This window comes from Atractosteus spatula, chromosome 4 (genome assembly GCF_055471065.1).
Source record: "Atractosteus spatula isolate fAtrSpa1 chromosome 4, fAtrSpa1.hap1, whole genome shotgun sequence".
NCBI lineage: Eukaryota > Metazoa > Chordata > Actinopteri > Semionotiformes > Lepisosteidae > Atractosteus > Atractosteus spatula.
In genome coordinates this window covers 73,718,521-73,745,189 of record NC_142709.1, presented here as the reverse complement: position 1 = coordinate 73,745,189, position 26,669 = coordinate 73,718,521, and the positions used below count along the sequence as shown (strand labels likewise).

Sequence of the window (26,669 nt, the reverse complement as noted above, 5' to 3'; positions counted from 1 at the left end):
ACGATGACTGAAACATGGGGCCCTGCCTGCAGCTGCCCTGAATGCTTGCAAGTTGACAGCTTGACATATGGAGACCTATTAAGCATGTAAAGTCTAATTAGGTGTTCATAATGATTATCATGTGCTGAGGGGAAAGGCCTCAGGTGTGAGTGATGTATTTTTCTGTTATGTCAGGATAGCTCCAAGAGGGAGAATAACAGTTGTGGCAGCATCACAGCTGGTTACAACAGAAGGCCTACAAAATACACCCACGCAGAGGCTACAGCAGAATAGTCAAAATATTGTGACAAGGAATAAGAAAAAGTGTCTTTCAAAGCATTTGCTTGGCTTGGGTCTCTGACATTTGATATAATTCAATAACAGACCAGAGGCTGTATGCTGAAGATGGTTAAAAATGTGAGACATTTTTCCACAGCTCAGAAAGTAAAGTCTGAACTCTGTCCTTTTTATTGCATTACAGATTTTGAAGTTCATTTCGGATTTTCTTGCTTTCCTGGTGCTCTACAATTTCATTATCCCTATCTCGCTCTACGTGACTGTGGAGATGCAGAAGTTCCTGGGCTCCTTTTTCATCGGCTGGGACCTGGATCTCTACCACGAGGAGACGGACCAGAGGGCTCAGGTGAACACCTCTGACCTCAACGAGGAGCTGGGCCAGGTACATGAGCGAACGTTCATGTTGAGCACGGGCTGCAGGGTTAGTCTCGTGCTGCGCGTTTCCCTGCACTGCTGCGACGCCGTGCACACGCTGGGTCTCAGTCTGTTCTATTGCATGTTCCAGGTCGAGTACGTGTTCACCGACAAGACCGGGACTCTGACGGAGAATGAAATGGAGTTCCGCGAATGCTCCATAAACGGCATTAAGTACCAAGAGATTAACGGCAGGCTGGTCCCGGAAGGAATGATGGAAGACTCTCCAGACGGACCCTTGTCCAATCTGGTAACTGGCTTTTCACCCGACGTCATCCCAGATTGTAAACGCTGTCATATTTCAACAGGCCCATCTGAAAACGTTGCTTAAGTTGAGCTAGTTATTGTTTTTTAGTCTTAATTCCTAACTGAAAAATACCAGTAAAGCCTAATTTCAACAGCAGCACAGGATGGTGCAAAAGTGTCTTGATAAAAGCAAGAAGTTTTGCAACGAGAGTCCTGGCGAGGTGGTAACTTTCCGAGAAACGCGCGACTCCGCCTTGGGTGCCTGTGTCCATGTGCAGTCTGTGATGTCGTTTCTGCCCGCCTGGCTTGCCGTGCAGAGCAGGGAGGAGGAGCTGTTCCTGAAGGCCGTGTCCCTGTGCCACACGGTGCAGATCAGCTACGACGAGATGGATGGCCCGGCCGACGCGCTCCGGCAGGCCAACGGGATCACGCCCCAGATGGAGTACTACGCCTCCTCGCCAGACGAGAAAGCTTTAGTGGAGGCGACTAAAAGGTGAGGAAATTAATCGTACCTACAGTAAGGATTTCCTGAGGTGACAAGGTGAATAATTCCCCGTCTGTTTTCCCGGCTGTGAGTCAGTCAGGTGGTGCATCATTATCTGTACTGGAAGTCGCCATTCTGCAAACCCACCCCGTTGTCTGGACGTCTCGCTCCTCGCAACCCCCTGTACACGGGTGTCCAAGTGTCTGGTATCGATCACGGTGGCTCAACCCAGCCTCAAACCATTAGAGCTCCAGAGTGAAGACTCGAAAGAGCCTTGCCCTTTCACATTCATCTTTCTAATTGGGAAGGTTTCATTGGTAGGACGGTTTTAAACTCAGAAATACTGCTGCATTTACTTCAACAAAATACTGTTAAAGATGTGTGTCTATATCTATTTTGGAAAAAAATGTTTGGATGTTTAGAGGGAGAGTCCTTTGAGATTTTTGGGCTTATAAAAGAAAATGTGAGTTACCTGTTACATCTTTAATACAATCTGTAATTTTTCTTACTAGTTTTACAGTATGCATTTTGATTTTTAAAGCAGTACATTTTGAAATTGTAAATAAGTAGTTTACCTTATCACTTACAAAGATTTCACAGGATTCTTGTTGGAAAGGTGTGAAGATGTATTTTATAGCAGAAATTGTGAATATCATTGCGCAAATACCATTTCGAGTGTGTGACTTTGTGCATTTGGCTTCATTACAGGATGGGAGTGTCCTTCGCAGGAAGCAATGGAGAAACTATGGAAATTAAAACATTTGGAAAATCCGAGAAGTAACCATTTTTGTTGTATTAATTGAATTATTACTGCAGATGAACCAGTTTTCAAAAGATAAATATTTTTTTCCAAATGCCACTCAGAGATTTATCGAAGCTTACCTTATGATCTTACTACTCAAAGCTTTTAATTTACTTTTTTCAGTTAAATTGCACAGTGTTTTCCTTCCAAGAAACAAAGCTTGGCAGAGAGTGACAGCTCCTGAGAAACAAGCCTCTGTTTGCAGGGACAGCGGGAGACGTGGCGATTACTGTCAGAACACAGGATTTGCTTTTCCAGAGACTTTTCCCATCATCTCTTATTGCACTTGATCACTAATATTTTTAGTCACAGGGTAAAACATACATTGTTTTGAAATCTGTCTGTGGCATTTTGGAAGCTACAACGTGAATCTCTTCTCATCTTTTTTTTCACAGGTATAAACTGCTCCATGTTTTAGAGTTTGATGCAAATAGAAGAAGGATGAGTGTGCTGTTACAGACCCCATCAGGTACCTGTGTGTTTTAGGTGGGGGGGAAAGATAAGTTTAACATTGCATTTTTTATTACAAGGTTGTGTATTTAATTTGCAGGGGAAAAGATGCTGTTCACAAAGGGAGCAGAGTCGTCCATCCTGCCAAATACAAAAGGCGGAGAAATAGATAAAACGCGGATCCATGTGGATGAATTTGCTTTGGTAATTAAGTTTGTGTCGTGTACCCGCAGTGCATTCACTGTCCCTGACTGCATGTGTCTGCCTGTGTATGTATCGGTTTATCTGCATGGTGATCTATACCTGTCTCCTAGCAGTATTTCTACATTTCCATCTCTGGACATGTCCTTCTTTCTATCTGCATAGAAATCTGTCTTGAATCAGTTATCTACTACCAGCCAAAACAGCCTAGTTGAACTGGATGGCTTCCTCTTGTTTGCCACCTGTCTTATTTTCCCTTTAAGAGCTCTCATCCTTGCGGTGCTTGCCGGGTGGTACAGCAGAGGCACGGGGAAGTGCTGGTGTGCTCGTCGTGTCCCTGTCTGGTCTTGAGCGCCCACGTCGGTGGCACTCTTGCGTGATAGTCTTTTGTTGGCCAGCGAGCACGAGCTTCCACCAGAACAGGGTCCTTCAGCGGGCGCTGGCCCCAGGAGTACTGGCCGCAGAATCGGAACGGGCAGCTCGGTGCAAACCAGCCCTTCGTCTGTGGACAGCTGCGTGGCCTTGCCACTCGCAGGTGCCGTTAAATTTCTTCTGCTTTTGTCCGGCCGCCCGCAGAAAGGCCTGAGGACCCTGGTGGTGGCCTGCAGGCGCTTCTCTGCGGAGGAGTACGAGGAGGTGGACCGGCGGCTCCACGAGGCCCGGACGGCTCTCCAGCAGCGGGACGAGCGCCTGGCCGAGGTCTTCAGCTTCATCGAGAGGGACCTGGAGCTGCTGGGGGCCACTGGGGTGGAGGACAAGTAGGAGTCCGGGCGCACGTTCCTCTGCAGTGCACCTTCGCCTGCCCCCTGCCCTCTCCAGATTTGCTGGAGGCATTGCCAGATGGAGCTGGATGATCATGAGTGCTCTGCGTTTCCTAGTGTAAAAGCAGCGGCTGTGTTCTCCCCGTCTGCAGTACCGTGATCGTCCATCTTCCCTGTACTTCCATTATCTTTGATTTCAAATGTGAAGGTTGATCATTTAATATCAGAAACATGAATGACTGCCTGTCACCTTACCATAAACCTGAAGTAGCAGCCCTGTGGATGACACACGCTGTGTGGCAGTCACTGTAATATTCTTTCTAATGTCCAGCAAGGGGCGGTTGAGTGTGTAGTAAGGAGGAAAAGGCCATCAGTGTATCTGTTTTATTTGCTCTTTATTACTCGTTCACAAATATGATCCACTTGTGTGATCAGAATAATGGCTTCCTGTAATAAGCCCCTGTAGAGGAAAGAGACTTCAAAGAAACATTATTTTACATCATGTTCCCAAAAAGGATCATTCTCTTTAATTCTTTCATTGTTCTTTGTTGCACTCAAAACCTGTTGACAGAATAATCCTGAAATTAAAGTATCTGAATTGTCCCTGAAGCCGCATAAAGCAAGTCTGTTCACTCAGCTACATGAGCTAACAGCGGCTGAACTTTTGTCTCAGTGCTTTGAAAGTAGAGGAAAAATGGCTAATCAGGCTAATTAGACATTTTTTACCTAGTCATCACCCTTTTTTCAGTTAATTCAAAGTTTTATCCCTGTGTTCTCAGTGACGTCTGTATCAGATATAATATCTAATATCTCTGCCGCTGATGTGATAACTGTTCAAATCAGGATTACGGTAGTGGCTGGTCTGCTGGGCTCTGACAGAATGGCTGTGTGTGCAGATTGCAGGAGAAGGTGCAGGAGACTATCGAGGCCCTGAGGCTGGCCGGGATCAAGGTGTGGGTGCTGACGGGGGACAAGCACGAGACGGCCGTCAGCGTCAGCCTGTCCTGCGGTCACTTCCACAGGACCATGAACATCCTGGAGCTCCTCCAGCAGAAATCGGACAACGAATGTGCCGAGCAGCTGAGGAGGCTTGCCAGAAGGTAAGTCCGACTGCTTTCGTTTTTCTGTAGCCCGTTGGGCTGAAATGCGCTGCCTGGCTTCATTGCTGAAGCTGCTCCTCTGGCTTCTTTCAAGAAGCGGGTCAGTGAAATCCTTTAGTTCAATTAGCCGCTAGCAGCCAAATGAGCCAAGTGTTCTGACTGAGCCCCTCCTGCTTGTCAACATTCTTATGGTCTGATATACGTTTCTTGTTTTGCTATTTTGACACCAGCCACAAGGGCTGGCTTTGGTGTTGCCTGGGAGCAGCAGGTTTAAGACAATTGCTCATCATCGTCTCCTGACAGATTTGTTCTGCGCGAAAGCAACGCTACGTTACGCTAGCATTTCTTTATGCAGGAAAATGAATAGCTTTTGTAGGCTGTTCTCTTCTTGTCCTCGAGGGTCACAAGGAGGCTCTGTAATGTGATATACTGTATGAGCTGGTTGTCATAATTGTTTTGTTACTGCAGTGTTACATAATAAGCAACTGTGAACTGAGTATTGCGTTGCTTATTGTGTAACACTATAGTAACAAGAAAATTAGTGAAGATTTGATTTGTCTTCCCCTTTTTGGGGCAGAAGAACTCAATGGAAATATTCTTAAAGAGAGAAGGAGTGCTTCACGCCTCAGGATAGGCTTTGGGTTTGGGTGATTGTGATGGCACACAAGAGTCACCAAACTGCCTTGTTAACTTGGTTTCGCTTGGCAGCTCATAGCGACCACAGGCAGACGAGATGTAACGTTGAGCTGCGTGTTGATCCTGATTTCCACTGTCTCGGTGCACGGCACTTGCTATCAAAGGTTTTGAAGTGAGCGCGCTCTCTGGCGTTTTAATCCGACTTCTTTGCCTTGGCTGCTCTGGGCTGAAGAGGGGCTTTGTGTTTGCGTGCAGAATTAAGGAAGACCATGTGATCCAGCACGGCCTGGTGGTGGACGGAGCCAGCCTGTCTCTGGCGCTCAGGGAACACGAGAGGTTGTTCATGGAGGTCTGCCGGAACTGCTCGGCGGTGCTCTGCTGCCGAATGGCTCCCCTGCAGAAAGCAAAAGTAGGAGAATTGTGTTTCTTTCCTTGCATTTCCTCAGACTTAGAGGGCGAGAGGCCGAGACCGGTAAGACAGCCTGAGAGTTAGAGGAGCGTTAACCGTGTATTTCTTCATGCTGATGCCGTGGTCCTTCAAAATCCAGACGACTTGCAATTTTTCTTGGATAGAACGATTCATGAAATCATCAGAAATTGTGAGAAAGTAGTTATTCTAGTTATTTTTACATGGTACGTAAAAATAATCTGGTTAGCATTGTAAGTGCAATTGCCAAGCATTTAGAACAGGCAACAAGTGAGATATAGTTTGGAAGCCCTGTTTAATAATAAGGCACCTTCTGTTAGTTGACATGATCTGAAATGTGTTGCTCAGTGTACATGGATGTGCATTGAGTCTCTGGCTTTCCTCCATGTTTCACAGGTCGTGAGGCTGATAAAGACATGCCCGGAGAAGCCCATTACCTTGGCAATTGGAGATGGAGCCAATGATGTCAGTATGATTCAGGAAGCCCATGTTGGGATCGGTAAGTATGGCTCAGATTTCTGAGGATATTAACGAACGAGCGTCTTCCTTATTGGTTTTAACTTAATGCCTGCATTTTTTTGTTTCGTAATGATCTTGACTTTTTTATGGTATGTTCTCAGCGCTCACCCCTATGTGCCCTCAAAAGACATTGATAATCCATTCATGCAAATTCAGTTGTTTTTTTACATCAGTTAAAATATGAAATTGATTCATGTTCCAACATGCCTGTTTATTATTTTTTGGCACTTTTTCTGATTTTTGTTGTATAACTGCCCACTCCCTACCCCAGTTTTGTTTTCATCTCTTGGCTCACAGCTATGGGCCCAGGGAGAGTGAGGACTGTAGCCAGTCGCCTTCGAGTCTCCCTGTTTTCCCATGTTCACCCTGTGCCAGAGCTTCAGTGCTAATTGGAGGAGAGGCCTGTCCCTCACCGAGAGCACCACCCTCCCGCAGGGGCCCGAGAAGCCACAGGGGGCACTGTTTCACCAGGAGCTAACAGAGCCCTGGCTTGGGCGTCCCTGTCCGTCAGATAGTGACATGACCCTGATTGGAAAGCTATTATTATTATTATTGCTTACACTTATATAGCGCTTTTCTGGACACTCCTCTCAAAGCGCTTTACAGGTAATGGGGATCCCCTCCACCACCACCAGTGTGCAGCCCCACCTGGATGATGCACCAGTCCGCTCCCCACACACCAGCTCTCAGTGGGAAGGAGAACAGAGTAATGAAGCTAATTCATAGATGGGGTTTATTAGGAGGCCATGATTGGTAAGGGCCAATGGGAATTTTGGCCAGGACGCCAGGGTTATACCCCTACTCTTATGGAGAAACGCCCTGGGATTTTTAATGACCACAGAGTCAGGAACTCGGTTTTACATCTCATCTGAAGGACGGCGCCTGTTTACAGTACAGTGTCCCCATCACTTTATTAGGACCCACATGGACTGCAGGGTGAGCGCCCCCTGCTGGCCCCACTAACACGTCTTCCAGCAGCAACCTTTGATTTTTCCCAGGAGGTCCCCCATCCAGATACTGACCAGGCTCACACCTGCTGAGCTTCAGTGGGGCTGCCAGTTGTGAGTTGCAGAGTTGGGGGAGCACCTTCATCAGCTGAGCTGCTTGGGTGGTCCTGAATGTAACACCCCTAGCAGCAAAGATCATGTGGTGACTCGTTACTATGTGTTGATATTGATATTGTCACCAGCGGGATTTGTTTCAATGGCCGAGAAACATTATGTACAGTACGAGGACGGCTATGTGCGGCTGTGATGGATGTGACCACTTCAGTACAATCCTGGCATCACTCTCGTGCTAAAGCTGTCAAGAAAGAACAGAAACCAAAGAAAAAGACTTCAGTTTAGGCTACACAGTTTATACTGCTGAATGCGGCAGTGTTCGACATTCTTTTTTCTTAAATACACTTGCGTTGCCCTGAATATTTTCTCTCCTAAACGAAGGGAAACGGTGCTGAATGATTAACCAGATCTTTTGTCCAGCTCCCAGTGGAACTCGGCCTCTGTAAAGACAGACGCACATCCACTGCCGTGCTCTGTTGTGCGTTTCGGAGGAAATCTTCTTGTGACTCGAATTCCCTTCTGCTTATTTCAGGAATCATGGGCAAAGAGGGACGACAGGCAGTGAGAAACAGTGACTATGCAATTGCAAGGTTTAAATTCCTTGCTAAGCTACTGCTGGTCCACGGCCACTTCTACTACATTAGAATAGCAACCCTTGTACAGTACTTTTTCTACAAGGTAAGTAGTGGGAGGTTTTATTCTGCCTTCACTGGGTCCAATTTAAGTTTAATGGATTGTTTTTTATCAGATAAAACATTTAAGTATTTCCCTTTAATTCTTATTTTCTGTTTTTCTTTTAGAATGTGTGTTTTATCACACCCCAGTTTTTATACCAGTTCTTCTGTCTTTTTTCGCAGCAAGTAAGTGTCCTCAGGTGGATCGTTCTTCCTCTCTGTACTTGTTGTTAGGAAATTCCTGCCATCCCATTCAGTGTTTGCAAAGGTGCCACACATAAGTATAGCTTGCTCTGCAATATTAATTTTACTTCACTTCTTCTGGAAATTAAACTGAAAGCCTTAGAAAAACATAAACAGTTTAATCTGCCCATGGTGACTTTGAAAATTAGCATTGTGAAACATTGATGTGACATGGAAACAAACATTAAATATTGGAGATGGAAATTGTGTGAGTTGCTTCGTCTTTCATGACCATAGCCCCAAGAAACTTCAATAGCAACATGATGGTCACAAGGTAGCTGATGTCCCTTGTGTCCACTTCACAGAATGAGTTAGCCGATGTTTCTTGCCACCCTGAAGCCAAAGCCCCCCTTGTGCGCTCGTCCCAGTGCCTAAAGGACATGACCTGACAGAACTGTTTTGTTTTCCAGACCCTTTATGACAGTGTTTATCTCACCCTGTACAACATCTGTTTCACCTCTCTGCCCATTCTGGTGTACAGCCTCTTTGAGCAGCTGGTTCACCCCCACGTGCTGCAGAGCAAGCCAGCGCTGTACAGGTGGGTCCTCCGCCGCCTGCTCCTGTCTCCTGTGCAGGAGCTCCCACTTAAGGATGAGGATTTCTGGCATTTCACTGTAGACCAGCTGTGCGGCAAAGCTTTGTACCACTTAAAACTGGGAGTTGTGTTGTTAAAATTGCAAGGTGACCGTTCCTGCTTGTCCGTTAGTTTATGCTTCACAGTTATTTTTCCGTAACAGTCAGATATACAGTTATCTGTTAAGTGTCTACTGATTTTGACTGAGGAGATGAGAACAGTGTGGTCGCAGTGTGTTTCTGAGTAACTTCTTGAAGAATAGTTAAAATAGAAATATTAGTTTTGCTGTATTGTATCGGTTATGTGAATAGCTGCTGGTGGACTGCTGCTTGATTTGCTTACTGTGGCAAATCAACACACAAGGCTTTCTTTTTTTGTCCTGCTGATTGTTTTATATACATGTTCTTTTTAATTTTTTCTACACTGAGGCTTGTTATTTTCCTGTTACAGGTCAGTACTTACAAAGAAAAGTTTGCAATTTGCAGAGGTCTGATTCAGAGCGCAGCTTTGTCAGTATCACTCAGCAGTTTGTCTGGACGCTGTGAAAGACTAATCCCTGTTCAAGTGCTCCAAAAAATTCAGCTGTCAGAAAAGAGATGAAGCAGGAATTTCTTTCAGAAACTGTGTGTCTGATTGAGACAGGATGATGATGTACCTAATTGACATTAATTTTGATTTGCTGTATTTTTCACATTTGTACGAATCTTTGTTTTCCTCTCCCTATCCCAACAGAGATATCAGCAAAAACTCCACCCTCTCCTTCAAAACCTTTCTGTACTGGACAGCGCTGGGGTTCTCGCATGCCTTTGCCTTCTTCTTCGGCTCTTACATCCTCATGGGGGAGGACACCTCCCTGATGGGCAACGGACAGGTGAGCTCTGGGCTTCGGCCGGCGGCCACACAGCTGTGCATGAACACGTTCTGCAGTGTTGGCATTGACCTGCAATACAGAAAAATAAAGTTTGAAACGACAGAAAACCCTGTAGGGTTAATAACACAAGACGAACCAAAGGTGGATCGCCGAAACAGTCTGAGCACCTACCAGAGCTGAATTGTCTTAGGGTAAGAAGTAAACTCCTTCATGCTGAAAAGAGCAGAACAGAAACACAACATCTCAGCTCTAGAGCCTTCTTCAGGTGACGAAATGATGGGTTTCTTTTCTTCTGTCTTCAGCATGGAATACACCTTTATCTATTCCTTTGCAGCGTACACATGCTGACGCAGCTCCCTACTTGATTTTCTCAAACTGCAGCTTCCTCTTCTCCTCCAGTAGTCTTTCTGTCCGGAGGAGTGCTGGGGTTCTATCCTGACCTTTCCTTCTTTTAGAAAACTGGCTTCCAGGTTTTGTTAAAATTCTGTGGCTGGGTTTAGTGTTTCTGTTGATCATTTTTAATAGTACAATTCATTAGCATAGCACTGTTCCCACTGCAAGGCAGTGGCAACAGCCTCACTGCTGTACACAGCAATGAAGCCACCCTCAGGCTGCAGGAGAGCTGCTCTGTGGGCTGTACTCTGGGGAACAGCAGCTTTCACACAAGGGCACTGTCCTGCTAGCTGCTTACCTGTAGATTTGAAGCCAGTAAACTGCAAATTCTGGCCTGAAGTTGCAAAAGGCCCATTAAGTCAAATGAAGTAATATGGTCAGTGCAGTAATCTGCTTAACATATGAACAATAGCTCTAGAACTATTAATATAAATATTGGCACCCACCATCTTAAATGGGTTAATTCACCAGTACATGGTGAATTGACCATCATTGTGAAGATGAGTGCACAATAACGTTAAAAGATGTATCATTGAAAAATGTTTGTGTAGAAAACTGCACTTCATGGATTTGTGAATAATCTTGATTCAGAGTACTGATACTTGTGCCGGTTACTTGTGTCCAGAGTTCTGTTATCAGGTTGTCTTTAAAAAGCGGGGAAACTGGCTGATGTAGTGAGGATCTGCTGAGGGTTGACTCACTAAGAGAACTGAAAGACTTTGTCTTTAGCTCCAGGGTCACATGTTTGTTCAGGCAGGGGTGACTGATGTTTTAAAAACAGTTTCTGAGAGGTGCTCTGTGTACTGAAGACACTTCCCTTTTCTTACAGCCTCTCCCATTCTTCGGGCGTTCACTGTCTTGCCTTCCTTGCCTGTTTCTTTCATTTTTCTTTTCTCCCTCTTTTGCACCCATGCATGCCTTCAGGTCTTGAGAGCTAACAGACAACTGGTAAGAGCAGACTAGATCAGATTTGATACATGTTCTGTTCTAACAATCATCTGCCGCTGTCACCAGCTTCCTAAACTGGATTTAGTTTCCTGATCCGTGTTCCTTCAGTGTTTGTTGTGCATGTGAAGCGTTGGAACTGGACCTTCTGTCTTAATCACGTACTGTTTCATCATCTGTTGCTTGAACTTCTTGCGATTCTTCTTTGATATTTGTGAATTTTGTTGGACCTGTAATACGTTCTTCTCTTTTGATGTCAAATACTAATTCAAAAACTTTGTTTCTGTAATTTTTGGTAATTCAACCTTCCAGTAATAAAAGAATAAGGCACATTAATTCTTGATATTAGATATTATTATTTGTAAATTATATTTAAGTAAATAAGTTTTCTGGCATTACTGTGCAATAATATTTTGAACTAATGGCATTTCATTTATTTTTTTCCCCTCCATATTCAGATGTTTGGGAACTGGACATTTGGCACTTTAGTATTCACAGTAATGGTCATTACGGTTACACTAAAGGTAAATAGTCTTTCATTTCTTTGCACATTAAACAAAATGAGATTGTTACAGTCAATTGTAAAGTAACTGTGACTCTTGCTCCTGTTTCACAAGCTGGCTCTGGAGACTCACTTCTGGACGTGGATGAATCACTTTGTGACGTGGGGCTCCATCGCCTTTTACTTCATCTTCTCCTTGTTTTATGGGGGAATTATTTGGTAAAGTATTGAAGAATGTTGAGATCTGTATGTAAACCTTCATTTTCGTGGGTCCCCTCGTATGTGCTGTGTATTGTATACTTCCATGAGCCTACAGTAAACCCTCAGTTTAATGGATTTGGATTTAACAGACAAAATCATTGAAAGGCCTGTTAAGAAATGTCATCCTTTTCCTGCAATTGCAACCATAGTACAGAAAAATTGTTATAGGGACATAAAAACTGTTTACAGTCACTGTTGTTTGTGTCTCATGCTTTAGTGGAGTTTTACAAAACAATAAATTTAAAAACACATGATATAAAAGGCACAGGGACAATTTTCATTCCCAGTGTTGGTTTCAATTATTAAAAAAATCTCAAAAGAGCCAGACAGCATATATATAGTATTTTTTTTTCTCATAAAAGTTATTTTAAACTGAAAAGACGTCATTTGTGATTTAACAAGCATCGGGCAATAATAGACACCCCTTTCCCCCTAAACAGAGGGTTTACTGTATATGTTTTCATTAAGAGGCAGACCTGTTTAATATTAGTTTCCCCTGTCTGACGTGTTTTAGTTTGTTTTCCTGGTTTTCACAGTAGGTCCGGGTCTACGCTAGTGCTTATCAGAATTGGACTTGAGAGGGCACGCACTGCAGCACTGTCCTTGATCTGGGAGGCTGTAGCCCTAGACTCAAGCCTGGTGGACTGTGTGTACACCTAAGACAGTCTGCACTAGACTAAGTAACAGGGTTAGCCAAAAAAAAAACTAGCTAACTGGGTGCTCTGTCGAGGATGGCATGGTGACCGGCACTGCAGGAGACACAGCAGGTGCAGGAAGGACCTCAGTGCAGCGGCCGCAGCACTGCTGGAGACACAGCAGGTGCAGGAAGGACCTCAGTGCAGCGGCCGCAGCACTGCTGGAGACACAGCAGGTGCAGGAAGGACCTCAGTGCAGCGGCCGCAGTACTGCTGGAGACACAGCAGGTGCAGGAAGGACCTCAGTGCAACAGGGAGTCTCGACAGCCGAGTTGCACGGCTGCCTGCAGTGGAGCTCTCCAGCCGCAGTAGCGCTCTCCTGTCGGTGGTAGTTGTCATGCGATTGTTCTTTGGCACTAGAAGGGGGTGTTTGTAGCTTCTCAAAGTCCTTTGTCACATTTGTTTTGTGTTTTTTTCACAGGCCGTTTTTACACACACAGGACATGTACTTCGTCTTCGTTCAGCTTCTTTCCAGTGGATCAGCCTGGTTCGCCATTATCATCATAGTCATCATCTGTCTGTTCCCTGATGCCATCAAGAAGATCTTTTACAGACAGGTTCAGCCCACAAACACCCAGAAGGCTCAGGCAAGTACCCATGTGCAATCCCTTTGCAGATGTCTCTGTACATGCTGAAAAGACGTCTTCCTTAAAGTAACAAAAATATAGTATTGTTGATTAATTAGTATTTTTAAAACTGCTATCAAATTGTTCAGTTAACACAAGCTAGGACTGAGGAAAAACCATTGCCTCTCTTTATCCCTGTTATTTAACATGAGCAACACCATGCAGAAACTGAAAGCATGCACACACCCTTGATACATTGCTCACAGAGCATGGCTTAGCATGTTGTAACCTGCAGCCACTAGCAGCAAAGCATGTCTTATCTGAACTGTCCACTTAAAGCCCCCCCCAAAAAAGTCATCGTTTTGACCCTGGATCACTGAAAAGTGATATTTGCATTATTGTGAGCTATTCTGGCCATTGAATAGGTGGGAAAACACATTTTAAATGTTTTGAACCTGTGTTGAACCCCTTGCAGTGTTTGACATCAGTGGAGGTAGTCTGTAGGCCATATCTCTATCGCAGTGTATGTAAAACACGTGAGAGTGAATGTTTGACATTTTTTAACTGACAACATCAAACAACCGGGAATCTGATTTGAAGCTCTCTAGGTGTGAGTCTTAACGAACATCGTTGGGGCTCCAGTTCAGATAACAACTAAGACAGAAATGTTAAGAGATTTTAACTGCAGAACAAGGAGTGGTGAGTTCCTTTCAGGACATGTTTATGAAAGGAAGTTCATCCGATTGCACCCAATTGAAACAGTAAGGGATTCTGTAAGTTTGGCCACGGCATAGTAACCTCTAACTGGAGGAGACTGTTTAAACTGGTCTGTGGGGTTGTGGGTTTGACCGCGCCTTACAGTGGCAGTGAGAAAGCCCCTATCTCCAGCTCATGCAGTTGGAAACCAGAAGTGTAAGCTTGTAAAAAGACTATACAAGCCCGTTTATTTTTAGGTCAAGGTTATTCTGTTATTTTCGAGGTGTCAGTGCACATTCCACCCCCCTATGCCTCCTGTGGGGAAGAAAGGACTCATCACTGGGACAGGGGGAAGGTCTGTGAGGTGTGGGGACGCTCTGTGTGCACAATCGCAGACTGCCCAGATGTTCAGCGCTCTGCGAGCACGATGCAAACCACACACTTCGCTTACGGGCCCAGCACAGGCGTTTCTCAGAGGAGGAGGTTCACACGCAGGCTGTTAGGATAAGAACAGATATGCAATAAAATATTTATGTGCCCTTAGGGCAAATATCTAATGTTACCCATTTGTTACCCGATTTTTTTTTAAATCTTAATCAAATGTTCCACTGATTTGAAATAACAGGCTCTTACTTGGCTTACAAGACACTACTAGGGTTTTCACCTACAAACTCTTAAAGTATTAATACAATATTTAATTAAGCATATTGAGTTCAATGCGAATTTTACACCCTAGGAATTAGAGCTGGCTGGTTTATGTGACTGCTGAGTGCAGAGCTGGACTTGGCAGAAGACTGATGTTTCCTTACTTGCTGAAGTTTTTCAGCTCAAAGCTGGTGGAAATGTGCCGAGACTTAGAGAGTCCGATACTATAATACTATACTGGTACTGGAACAGCCTGCTGCAACAAAACATTTCAACATAGCTGAAGTTCACCTTTCTAAATTGTACGTGAGAATACTCCTTTCTGCTGTTTTACAGTGAAATTCTGTTGTGACATTAATATAGACCTGAAAATTGTCATCCTAAGAAATCTAGAAATATCTAAGAAGAGATCTAAAAAATATCTTAAATGATATTTAAAAATGAGTATGAAAGAAAATGTTTAAATGTTTGAGTTACAACTGATGCATTAAAATGTATATCAGTTTGTAAGAAGTTATTGGGAACATGATATAGGGACTTTAAGAAAATGCTTCCTGCAGGACTTGCTGTTTTCACAAAACTTCAGGGTTGCGATTAATACATTTTGTCATGTGCAACCACAGCGAATTTTATGTTCTTAATGAACGTGTGCAAACAATATAAATCCTTGCTTCCTAGCTGGCAGGGTTTTGCCACTTTGGCAGTGTGGAAGTGTTAGATTTCTGAGGAAGTGACATGTCCTACCAGAGCAGATGTGAGGTAGCAGAATAATTGATGTGGAACCACTTTTATTAATTTCACATAAATTCCTTGGTTTTTTTTTCCTATGGACATCTTGAGTAGGTGTGTTTCACAGCAGTCATCTGACAGCTGGAACAGGAAAACCGATTTGCTAAAACTTAAAATGTTAAAAACTATATTAGCCTTTAATTTATGAAACAATCTTAAAATAATAAATAAAAACATTAAATTGAATTTCATGTCTGAAAAAGACATTTTAAATGCAAACCCCTCACTTTTTTCTGTTTCTTATTTCACTTTTAAACTGGTGCTTTTCTTCTAATAAATCAGCGTATAATCAGCTGATTTTGTGATTCCGCAGCCGAGAAATGAGAATTTCAAAACCAGGATGTATTTCTGCAGTGTTGCTAATTTTGGGCAGTCTGTGCCTGTCGTTCTTAATTATTCTGAGCATCAGTTGTACAGTGTAAGAAATGTCAGATTCCTGAAGCATTTAGATCACTTAGTCCTTCTGTAAATTTGTAGAGCTTGTATGCAAGTGCTTTGATCATAGTGTATCAGAGCTTGCAGGTGTGTTCTGTGTGCTTATGTATATACAGAGATGGTCTGAGTTAAATGTGTGCAGAAAAGCAGAAAATCTAGTTAATAGATCGAAGAAATCAATTGCATTCTACATTGCTGAAACGTTTATTCTCAAGGCCGGGAAGTGTTACCAAACATTTCTCAACTTCTCAAAACTGTCTTTCTTTTTCTTGGAGAGTGAAGTGTTTTTGGACAGCCTTCCTAGGAAAATGACTCTTCAGTGCCTGGCCACAGATTAACATCGGTCTTCTCCTACCTTGGTCTGTCATGTGTGTGAAATACCTCCAGCAAGTTGTTTTTAGTGTCTTCTCTCCCTTACTGACCTCTTGTGTGTTCCTGCCCTCTTCTGTCTGCTCTGTAGATGTACTCCAACAGAGTTGCTTTAGGTGATGACTTCATCGCTCTGCAGCCCTTGTCCAGAGCCAAGAATCAGCTGGGAAAAATTAGGTAGAGTAGGAGAGCCAGTCACCTGCCCTTCTGCATGTGGAAGACAAACTAACCAGCATTCGGGGGAGGGAGAGACAAGTCAGACTGAGAATGTGGAGAGGCAGTAACCCTACGTTAGCTTGCATGTAAGCAGAGAAAGTATTTGACAACTCTGTTGTACTTAGAAGCTTCAATGCTTTCCCCAGCAGCTGAGGAGTGAGCGTCCGCGCATGACAGTTACAATATCTGTCTTCATTCACCAAATTGTGCTCCTGCATGCTTGAAAGCCACATCTGGGCATGTGAGGTTTACATTCTTACTGTGTTGCATGATCCATTGATAGTATCTTCGTTTTTACATCTGATACAGTACAGTAGATTTTTTTTTAGGGCTGTTTCATATTTAGACTTTTGACACTGTAGGAAACTAGTGAAACTGATGGTATCAGCCTAGTGAAGTAGCTGAATGGATCAGCTGTTTCAAGAACATAGTATGTTGTTCTGGCCACAGCCTTTGCTTTGGAAAGGGTTTAATCGACCCTTCCTCTGAATCCATGTCACAGCTCTAATAAGAGGCTGCATTTGGAAATGAGGAATGTGCATGCTCTCGAAAGAAATGACTGTTTTTTAAGCATGCCTCAACAGCAAGTGAGATGATAACTGTGCAATAAGAAGTGTTCAGAAAGCTTCTTCAATTGCAGTGAAAACACCAGTTCTTAGTACACACGAAGTACAACGTGTGTCAGTTCCTAATTTCAAATCTGAACATTCCTCGGTTTAGGATCGTAAAAATGTGGTTTCTGATCCCAAAACCTGCGACTCTCTTGTCTTTACTCCCCTGTTTGAACGTTTATCTGCCACCACGATTCCTGTCGCCCCAAGTCGGACACCTGCTGTTCTTCAGCACGGAGGCCGACGTGACACCAGGCCTAACGCAGGTCTTTTGCACTGGTGCCAAAAGGACCAACAATCGACGAGGAATCCCGAAGGAGCTTTCTGTAACTCTCCTTATGCAGAAATAGTGACTTTTTTTTGACACTTACAAGTTTTTTGTCCTTCTAGATGGAAGAGGATAAAATTTCAGTCAGCTCAGAATATGACTTTGCTGAAGGCAGGAGCAGAGGCGAGGACAATTGGCAACTGTTAGCTGATTCATCCAGCCAGCAGGGCAGTCCTAACGAGCCCTAGGTAGTACTCCCATCCAGCCGCTGTGTGCTTGCACACTGGGACCCCATCATCAGCCCATCCCCGTGTAGGCAAGGAGGGATGCAGGGGAGAGCTTGTGTAGACAGGCAATGGGGAAAAGCCATAGAGAATGCTGGCATGTTTGCTCCTGTGTCTGTATATTGTGATTTCTTGTGGTCTCCTGTGCTGTATTGTCTTATCCTTAGTACAGAGCCTTATGTGCCTTGTGGTGGCTGACATGTTGGGTATTCCTACTGTAATCATATTATCTCATGAACAAAAGGCCTTTCAAAGGCACTTGTTTGTAATTGTATGTTGTGTCTTTTCCCCAGATGTCATTTTTGCTAGAGCAGTTTTATACACTTTTTGTAAGACATTTCAGCCGTGTTATTTTCTACAGGAATATATTTTTCAAAAAATCAACTGCCACATTAATCCTGTGCTGTCCTGTTTTTACTTGTTCTTTTGAATAAAGTCATATTTTAATCACTTATTTTTCTTTAGTTTGCATTCTCACCCCCATCCCAGTTTGAAGGGTCTTTTTTAAGGTTTGGATTTTTTTATCTTCAAGCTCTTCAACTCCTATTCTTCAAATTAATGATGCGAAAGTATCTTTGTTGTCTGTTGGGGAAAATGAAGTGTTTTTCATGACTTGATCTCAGTGCAACATGAATTCAGTATTGTAGTAACCAACAATAAGACCAGTCTTCTTTTTGGAGATCTGGCTGGTCTAGATTTCCCCTTGTACAATTTGTACCAGGCTGTTTATGCTTATGTTATGATGGCTTTGCTTCTTCGTAACAGACTAATTAACAGGGAAATGCCTGGCTAGTTTAAGGTTAAAATCCTGTCAGTTCAAATAATTTAGCTTGGTCGTAGAATATGTCATGCAACACTTAACAGACAAATTATTTTTTTCTTTGTTGTGTTTTGTAAATGTTTGACCTGGAAGTGCTGTTTTTGTGATTGGCAGTGCATTTGAGATGGCTCTTGCTAAGCATATTGGTGTTTACATGACTACCAAGTGAGTAGTTTTTTTGTGGATTTGTGAATGTGGGGGAGATTATTTAAAAGTCAACTCTGATAAAATGAACCATTTTTAGCAGTTTTCATAAGGATTATTAGGAAGATGGGAATGTGAGCGCCCCACTGGGAGTTAATAGGCCAATTTTTCCCCCATCAGGGTGTCTCTCTTCCAGCTCTCAGGACCCGTTTGTCTGCTGCTGTCCACAATAACTGAACAACATGCTCAGATTAAGTGCTGTATGGTCTTTCTTTGAGCCATTTGCTGGACTGGAGATTTTAGCCATTTTCAGGAGTTAGAGCTTCACCTGGTCTCACATCATTGATCTCATCAGGCAGAACCTCCTTCTTAAGACACAGGGAAAGAAGTTGAAAAATATCACTTAGGAGGTATTGTTGGAGAAGGGTTTTTGTGTATGTAATTCTGATGAAGGTACATGAAATTCTTTAGTAATATTTTATGACAAGAGCATTGGACATGTTCTTTAAATTACACTTATTTTGCAATCCTTTGGCAAACATCATTTCTCAAGGGTGTGTTCTCACATTTGTCTAGGGCTCTTCCTCTTAAAGTATACTAAAGTAATTCTTGCAAATGCTGGATGTCATCATGAGCTGAATAGCATGCTCATGTTTTGCAAGTTGAGAAGGTGAGGCAGTGGCAGTTTTAAAAAATGTTTCAGCTGACAGCAGTTGGCTGCAGTAATACTGTCTGCCTGGAGAGCAGGGACTGCTCTGCACTGGCCTGCCTGCTGGGGGCGCTCTCCGCACTGGCTCTGCAGTGGGAGCAGGAGTTGCTTCCTTTGCTGTGAGGCTGCAGATGTGAGCCAGCTGGTCTTTGCAAATTGAATTCAGTGGGAGGAAAAAAACATTTTACACCAAAATTCAGTTCTTTCATTTTTCACCTCCTTCACTGTTTGTTTTACTTCAAAAATGTCAGCCAATATTTAATTGCCATAATCATCTTTTCATCAAATTCTTTCATTCCTCTTTATCTCGCATTACCAGACCATGTTATTTTCTCAGTGTCCATAAAGGTATTTTAGCTTTAAAGGTGATTGTTCCATTTTATCATCACTAAAATTGTCCCATAGGGATTTCTTATGTGAATACAGCACACTACGTGGGAATACATTAATCATTAAATAGCAGAACATCCATGTTAATACTCTTTTACATTTGACATTAGCAAGAAAGACAGTAATGAATACAAAAATAGTTTTGATGTTCCGTTTATTTAACGGAACACGGTGGAAGTGTAATTTAATATAAAGCTCAGCTGCCTTAAGACTCTGAAGTGCGGTATTTTCCTAACACTTAATCAGGAAAATGAGAACTGTCTAGGGAAGCCAAAACATTATCCCTCCAGTTTGTACTATAACACCATAATATACCCAGGTTAAGTCTGTGTATTTCAATTAAATGCACTTCCAGAACTGATGCTGCTTAATTGTACATAGTGCATCACACACTTGTTTAGACTTTGGTCAGAGATTTGTACAATGACTGAGCTGAGCAAAGCAGAGAAACTGCCGATTGTGAGCAGAGGAGCTGATTGGCTACTTTAGCGCCGTCAGTCTGTAATACTTGTACAGGTAGGTATAAAAAATGACAGAGGTGCAAGCTGGCCAGAAACGATCAGCCACTGAATGACCGTTGGCCAATGGGCCCTGGGTGTGTGATTCCACAGCTGAGTGATGTGGCAGTTTAAAGAGCACCTGTAGTTGTGTCTGAACAGCAGGGACAGCTGGGAAGGGTCTCTGGCTGTTTCTCTGTGAAGACTCCTCACTGGCCTGTTCCCTAATCTCCTCTTCTTCTGCCTGGCTCTCCCTTCCCCCCCACAGCTTGTTGAAACCTGTCAGGGCATCAGCTGCGTGGACTCGGTGTGCTGCTTCTCGGACGGGCAGACAGCTTGCGCGCCGCTGGGGAGAGTGCTGGAGCGAGTGATGGGGAGGTGCGAGCTGTCGCGGGTCCGCAGGTGTGGAGTTTCTCTCAGTAGTCTCTGCTGCAGGCACATCTCCTATAAGCTGGAGCGGGGAGAGCCGGCAGCTGTCGATGTGTAAGCTCCCCGCGGAAGGCGAGGGGTTCGCCGAGCCGCCGAACCCCAGGACTAAGGATTTGGGGTGTGCTGGCATTTCTAGTTTTATGGGGAAAAAATAAAAGTATATATAGAGAGGAAAATATATATTTTTTAGTTTTCCTGATCCCTGTGGTTCAGTATTTCGTGTGTTGTATTTAATACGGGACTTCTTGGTCTGCCCGCAGGTGTCTTACCGTGTCTGTATAATTCTTTAAAACAACTGTCCTCATCCCCCTCCCACTAGTAGCCCAAAACAATGACTGCTCTCCTGAAGGCGTGGGGCAGTATCTGTGTTTATCTGTGTGGCTGAGCAGTTTTTATGTACGAGGTCTGCAAAAGGTTTGATGTTCAGCATAACTTGAAAATGATACCTTGTTAAAACGTTTTTGCTATAATTTGTCATGTTTCATATTATGAATGTCTTTTAGTGCATTTTTTTTTCTTTTTCTCATAGCATTAAGCAAAAAAACAACCTTGACTTGTATTAGAATTTAGAAGAAAATGGAGTCTTTGCAGTGCCCCTTGGTGAAGAATGTTTGAATTTGCTTTTTGTTCAAACCTTTTGTCCATCTCTCTTAGTTTCTTACTGTTAAATATGTAACATTCCTTTGCCTGGAGTTTGGATTGTGTTTTAAAGGTCATAGCGAAGATGACCTGTCCTCTCTAAAGCTTGATCCCTTTTCACCATTCTCCTGCAATACAAACTCCAGTTTTGGAGTTTATTCTTAGCCCTTGAATTGTCAGTCATTATTTTCTAGAAAAGCAGCGCACTTTGCTAATTGGACCTCTTTTCTGAAACCCTTTGTGTTAGGAAGGAGCAGCCAGGTACGGTGACGCTCCCTTCTTCGTAGCCCAGAAAAGACGAAACTGGAGGCTCTTTGTCCTTTAAGCAGACTAGACTGTTCTGTTTTTACTGCTGTGTGGGTCCAGGTTTGCCCATGTTGTGGTAGGGATGGTAGCAAGAGAAATAATTACTTCCCATTTGTTTTCAAAAGGAATGTTACATCTTTAGCAGGTTTAAATTTTCTAAGTGTGAAGCCTTATGGGTGTTTTGGGCATGAGAAGACTAAATGGTGTCACTGGCACGGCGCTGTCTCTGTTACACTCTGTAAATCATGTAATGAGTTTTTCCAGTCTCTGTGTCCCTGCAGTGTCCGGAGGTCCAGTACTGCTATTTCTCTCTCTCTCTCTCCTTTCCTGCTTTTTGCTGAACTGTTGGTGATCATCTGTGTTTTCTTACTTTTGAGGCAACCAAATTTGCAGAATATTGTTTACTCTTTGTGTTGAAATTTAAGACTAAATTAATATTAAATAATTTCCAAAGAGGTATATTTTTTAAACATTTCAGTACTCGTGTATTTGAGTTGGTTTGGACATATGGGAATCACGTGCTGTTGTCACTGTATTCTGCTCTCATTCTGTATGCTTACATGCCTGCTCAACTGGTGCTGATCATGTATGATTAACTTGTATATAGAGCAGAGTCTGAAATTTGCATTGATCTTTTAATGCACTCGAACTGGTTTAAAAACAGTTCTCAGTTCTGGAGCAGGTTACCTTTGATCTTAAAACCCCTGCTCCTTTGATCTTAAAACGGTTGTCTGAACAGTAAGTGTAATAGATCAGACGTCTTTCCTACTGTGCCCATTCAGACTTCTTTTCAATCTAGTCTTTTACAATCCCTGTAGACTGGGAGAAATTGGCCCACTTCGTAGCCCAGAGAGTACTAAAAATATTCCAGTCCAAGCTGTGCCCACAGCACGTTCCACATTAGTTCAGAAATGTCCAGAGCGCGGGCTGTCGGGTTAGAAGCCCGCTGTGCTCTCCTCCCCGGGGTAGTCCCTAGTGCCTTTCCACACCGCGAACACGATGTCTCTCTGCTCAAAGGGCTATTGGAAAAGCTCTGCTAAATATAATATATACTATGAATTTTATATGAATATGAGTACTATTGTAAATGCATGCGTGAAGCCGTTGTAAAACTGAATTAGAGTAAGCCATATATTTTTCTATTTATAGAAAATGTAAATCGCTGTACAGCAATAGCCTGAATTGGTATTTTTCATTACATATATGTATATAGTGTGTCTATATATATGCATTGAAAACATACATATTCCAGGATGAAAATGTATAATGTTTTCACTTGGACCAATCACAGCTAGTACTAATGTTTATATACAGTGTATCTGAGAAAAAGCCATAGGCTGTGAAATGTCAGTTGCTGCTATGATTCCATTTAAAGCTTGTGCACAGAAACCACTTGCATTTTGCATTTTCACCCCATTTTCACTTTGTGTTTGTCTTTTGGTTTGTCGTTGTGAACAATGCATCCAGATCATCTTCCTGACTTTTCTGAAAGGTCACGAAAGCGTAAGGGTGAGAGATCACTGACAGGGCAAGGATGGATGGTAAAAGTCACACAATCTGCAGAACAGTGCAAGTATATTTAATATGCTTGTGGAATAAAAGCAAACAGATGCCCTAGGTATCCACAGGGGAGACAGTATCTCACAGAACTGTCCATCTGTCTTTTCCTCAGTTGTGACAGTACAGGGGAGACTTAGGATAGGTTCTCTGCTGCTTTCATTAGGGAGATATGTACAGTACCTTAAATCTAGTTTTGAGATGTTCAACCTTTTCTGTTCATTGTTGTTGCTGCTTTTAGATCGTGGAGCGACATGGATCCCGTCTATTCGAATGACCGAAGCATCTTGACTCTGTCGGCAGTGGAGGCCTCTCATTGCTAACGTACAGGGGACAGTAATGGCCGAGACAAGACAGCTTGCTGTTGCCTTGTGCTTAGATCCCACCTCTCATGTCTGAGTTTTGAAAGGAGCCTTACTCTGTTATTTATGGGTCCGTCTCCCACAGGACCTTATAGATCTTGGCCCCTTGACCGATTTTATTTTTACAATTTCAGTTATTAGGAAAAGGAAATAAAATGACACCAAAGACCAGTTTTTAACACCAGTCTATGAAATTTGTCAGAACAGAGGAAGAGCAGAATCTGTAGTTTATCCAGTGAATCTCTGAAACAGTGATATCTGCTTTTGCTTTAGTGGCTTGCAGTGGTCCTGTGCCTTCACATGAGCTCTTTTTGACATTAGTTTAAAGGATCTATCATCTTTCCTGAGGAAAACAGGTGATCCTTTAAACCCATATTCTCAGTTTTATAAGACCTGATTTTTCAGGTGTGAAAATGTGAGAGCTGCGCTGCAGAGATTTTATAAAAGTCTGGCTCTTCCATATCTGCTTGAGCTTTTACTCAACTTTAATGTGTAACCCGTCTGAGAGAAAAGGAGTATTGCATGTCAGGCTTTGAACTGCTGGGAGAATATGGCTTGCACATTTTCTTTGTTTTTAATCTCTCATTGCAACACGTTATATCCCCCATCAACTTTGTCATTATTTCATCCTCATTTTTTAACTAGACCACCTCTTCTCAGTGCTGCGTGCGCTGTCCCTGTCAGCTGTTCGAAGGGCATGGGGTCACAGTGATGGGAAGCCTATGGCCCTATGGAAATCAGAGCCCTTGCCCTCTGATTGCAAGGGCAGAGCAGGAAGAGACAACCGTTTTAAACTGACTAGCAGTGAAATCATTTGTTTCTGTGTAACTGTAGTGACCAGTGAACATGAGGTGTGCAAGGAAAGACAATGTCCTGCAGTCTCTCTTTGCAGGCTGTCATTTGACAGATTCTTCTGGGAATTTTGGTTGTTTTTTTCATGGAGGAAAGTACCTCTTACCTCAACAGTATGAGCAATGAAGACTTGAAGATGCTGCTGATTAAAATCCCTTGATGTTTTTTCTTGTGACTTTTCCGGCCATAGAAATTATTTAAACGTACGATTATGGATAAAAGGGTAAAGTCAGCAGGTGCCTAGACTGTTCAAATGATTTCAAAGGTTGTAAATTAAATCTGTATGCAGAGTACAGTACAAGAAAGCTGTGGAAATTGTATTATATATTATATTTCTTAATTATTCTAATACGTTTTTAAATTAGAGTTCATTTTACAAGTACCTGAAACCAGGAATGCAGTTCAATTTGCTGACAAGTCTGCCTTTTTTTTAAACAACATCAAAACCTGGATCGACCTGTATTTGTGGTTACTAGTCAAACTGTTTATGTACTTTAGCAATAAGAACCCTGTAGGACCTTGGACACTGTCTGACTTGGATGTCATGTCAAACCTTTCATTTTTTCCTGTGTGTTTCTGTTGTTCTTATTAAATAAAAGACAAATGCTGTTACTCGTACACTGTTTGATTGCTTGTTTATGAGAGCCAGGCAAGTAGGAAGATGTTCTTTAGTCTTAGCTTTGTTTTTTGCTTTTTTTCACACGGGAAACTGATGCTTTTGTGGGAGTGACTATAAGCTGATATACCTCCCTATCGAGCACTGTTAGAGAACAGTCCTCTCGAAGAGCAGGACATTTCCACCTCCAGCAGCAAGACGACATGGCCTTAAATCTGCTGAATGTTCACAGGTGTGCATGGAGAAGTGAGAACACGCTGCCAGCCAAGCATCTGTCCACAAAATGCTTGGCAGTGACTGAACTGTCTGCTGTGAGCCTTCAGAGCATCCCACACGTGCTCAGGGGGGCTGGGAAATGTCATTCCTTTACTGTAGGCCAGTAGTTTGTTTGTTCAGACATTCTGCATCATACATCAGCTCTTAAACCTGTAACATACATACTGTTGTGCAATAACCGGGAGCCTGCTGCCTTCAGTGATGGATGAAATGGGTTCTCAACTATACATAACGCTCTGTGAGAGAAGTTGCTCTCTGTTCTGATAGAAGAGCAACACTGCCTTTTATTTATAGCAAACTGTCATCCTGTAACTCCCACCTGACAACCCACTGGAGCTCAGCAGTGTGAGTCTGGCCAGTACCTGGATGGAGACTCCTGGGAAAGCTAAGGCAGCTGCTGGAAGAAGTTAGTGGGGCCAGTAGGGGGCGCTCACCCTGCAGTCTGTGTGAATCCTTAAACCCCAGAATAGTGATGGGGACACTATTCCGTAAAAAAAAAGGTACTGTCCTTCAAAACAAAACTGAGGTCCCGACTCTCCATGGTCTCAAAACAAAACTGAGGTCCTGACCATGGTCACAAAAAAATCCCAGGGCCTTTCTCGAAAGGAGTAGAGTATTACCCTGGCGTCCTGGCCAAATTTTCTCCAGGCCTTTATCAATCATGGCACATTAATAATCCCCATCTCTGAACCACTGAGAGCTGGTATGTGGGGAGTGTACTGTTGCATCATCCAGTGGGGCTGCACACTGCTGGTGGTGGAGGGGATCCCCATTACCTGTAAAGCACTTTGAGTGGAATGTCCAGAAAATAGCACCATATAAGTTTAAGGAATTATTTTATAGCAGTAATACATTTTGTAACATTATGGGACCTGTTATTTTTAAAAATAAAAACTAATTTTGATGACATGCTGTTGGCCTCCTGGATAACAGTGGCAAACTAATATCTGGTTACCCTGGACCAAGTAATCTTTACGATCTCTTATTGCCATCTTCTGCAGCCTAGCTGTTCCAGGTCCAATTTTTCAAGCCTGGTGAACATTAGAAATAAAGTGTCTGAAAGCAGGTGTGCTGTGGCAAGTGGCACAGTCAACGGTTTCTGATGAGATGAAGCAGCTCTGTTCACCGAGACAAGCTCAGAGTTCAGACTGAGACCAGTTCAATAATTCATAAGGGTGCAGAGGTGTGTGTCATACAACATTTCTATTAATGGGGGCGTGTCTAGGCCTGGAAATGGCTGGGAAACAGTGCAATACAAAGTGAAGGCCTGGTCTGCTACTACTTTACAATCCTCCAAATTGTTGGAACATACCACTGATTTAGGCCACTCCCCATAGTAACTGGAACACACTTCTACTATGGAACAGAATATTTTCAGATATAGTGGTATGGGACTGTAAATAAAGATCAAACAAATCAGACAAATGATACTTCTAAAAACTGCAGAAAGAAATGCAGGTCTTCACCAACATTTCATGGAAAAATCCTCTCGTGTCTTATTCCATCAGTGTGCAAACAACACTGGCCTTTCATTTCAACCATCCTGAACCTAATACAAAAATACTGCATTTTGTTTACACATATATTGTGCATATATTTAAACAGACCCTAATACAAAAATTCAAAGACAACCGCAATTCACAAAAAAACAGCATTGT

General features: G+C 43.0%; 1 protein-coding gene across 7 annotated transcripts in view; it reads left to right on the top strand.

Annotated features, from left to right (window-relative positions):
* atp11b (ATPase phospholipid transporting 11B) overlaps positions 1-24,735 on the top strand; it is a 40,875-nt gene extending 16,140 nt beyond the window's left edge. Inside the window, exons 12-31 of one of the 7 annotated variants that reach the window (XM_088913144.1) lie at positions 461-658; positions 782-940; positions 1,254-1,429; positions 2,129-2,197; positions 2,618-2,691; positions 2,773-2,876; positions 3,450-3,631; positions 4,531-4,734; positions 5,626-5,779; positions 6,194-6,296; positions 7,910-8,055; positions 8,178-8,237; positions 8,705-8,832; positions 9,601-9,739; positions 11,536-11,601; positions 11,695-11,798; positions 12,957-13,122; positions 16,127-16,212; positions 17,253-17,378; positions 20,243-20,352. In XM_088913144.1, the coding sequence (XP_088769270.1) occupies positions 461-658; positions 782-940; positions 1,254-1,429; positions 2,129-2,197; positions 2,618-2,691; positions 2,773-2,876; positions 3,450-3,631; positions 4,531-4,734; positions 5,626-5,779; positions 6,194-6,296; positions 7,910-8,055; positions 8,178-8,237; positions 8,705-8,832; positions 9,601-9,739; positions 11,536-11,601; positions 11,695-11,798; positions 12,957-13,122; positions 16,127-16,212; positions 17,253-17,337 (2,403 nt within the window). In that variant the 3' untranslated portion in view covers positions 17,338-17,378; positions 20,243-20,352. Of the gene's footprint in view, positions 1-460; positions 659-781; positions 941-1,253; positions 1,430-2,128; positions 2,198-2,617; positions 2,692-2,772; positions 2,877-3,449; positions 3,632-4,530; positions 4,735-5,625; positions 5,780-6,193; positions 6,297-7,909; positions 8,056-8,177; positions 8,238-8,704; positions 8,833-9,600; positions 9,740-11,535; positions 11,602-11,694; positions 11,799-12,956; positions 13,123-16,126; positions 16,213-17,252; positions 17,865-20,242; positions 20,462-23,146 lie in introns of those variants that run through there. The other 6 variants (XM_088913142.1, XM_088913141.1, XM_088913146.1 and 3 more) reach the window with 6 other exon arrangements.
* Positions 24,736-26,669: the final 1,934 nt, after the last annotated feature.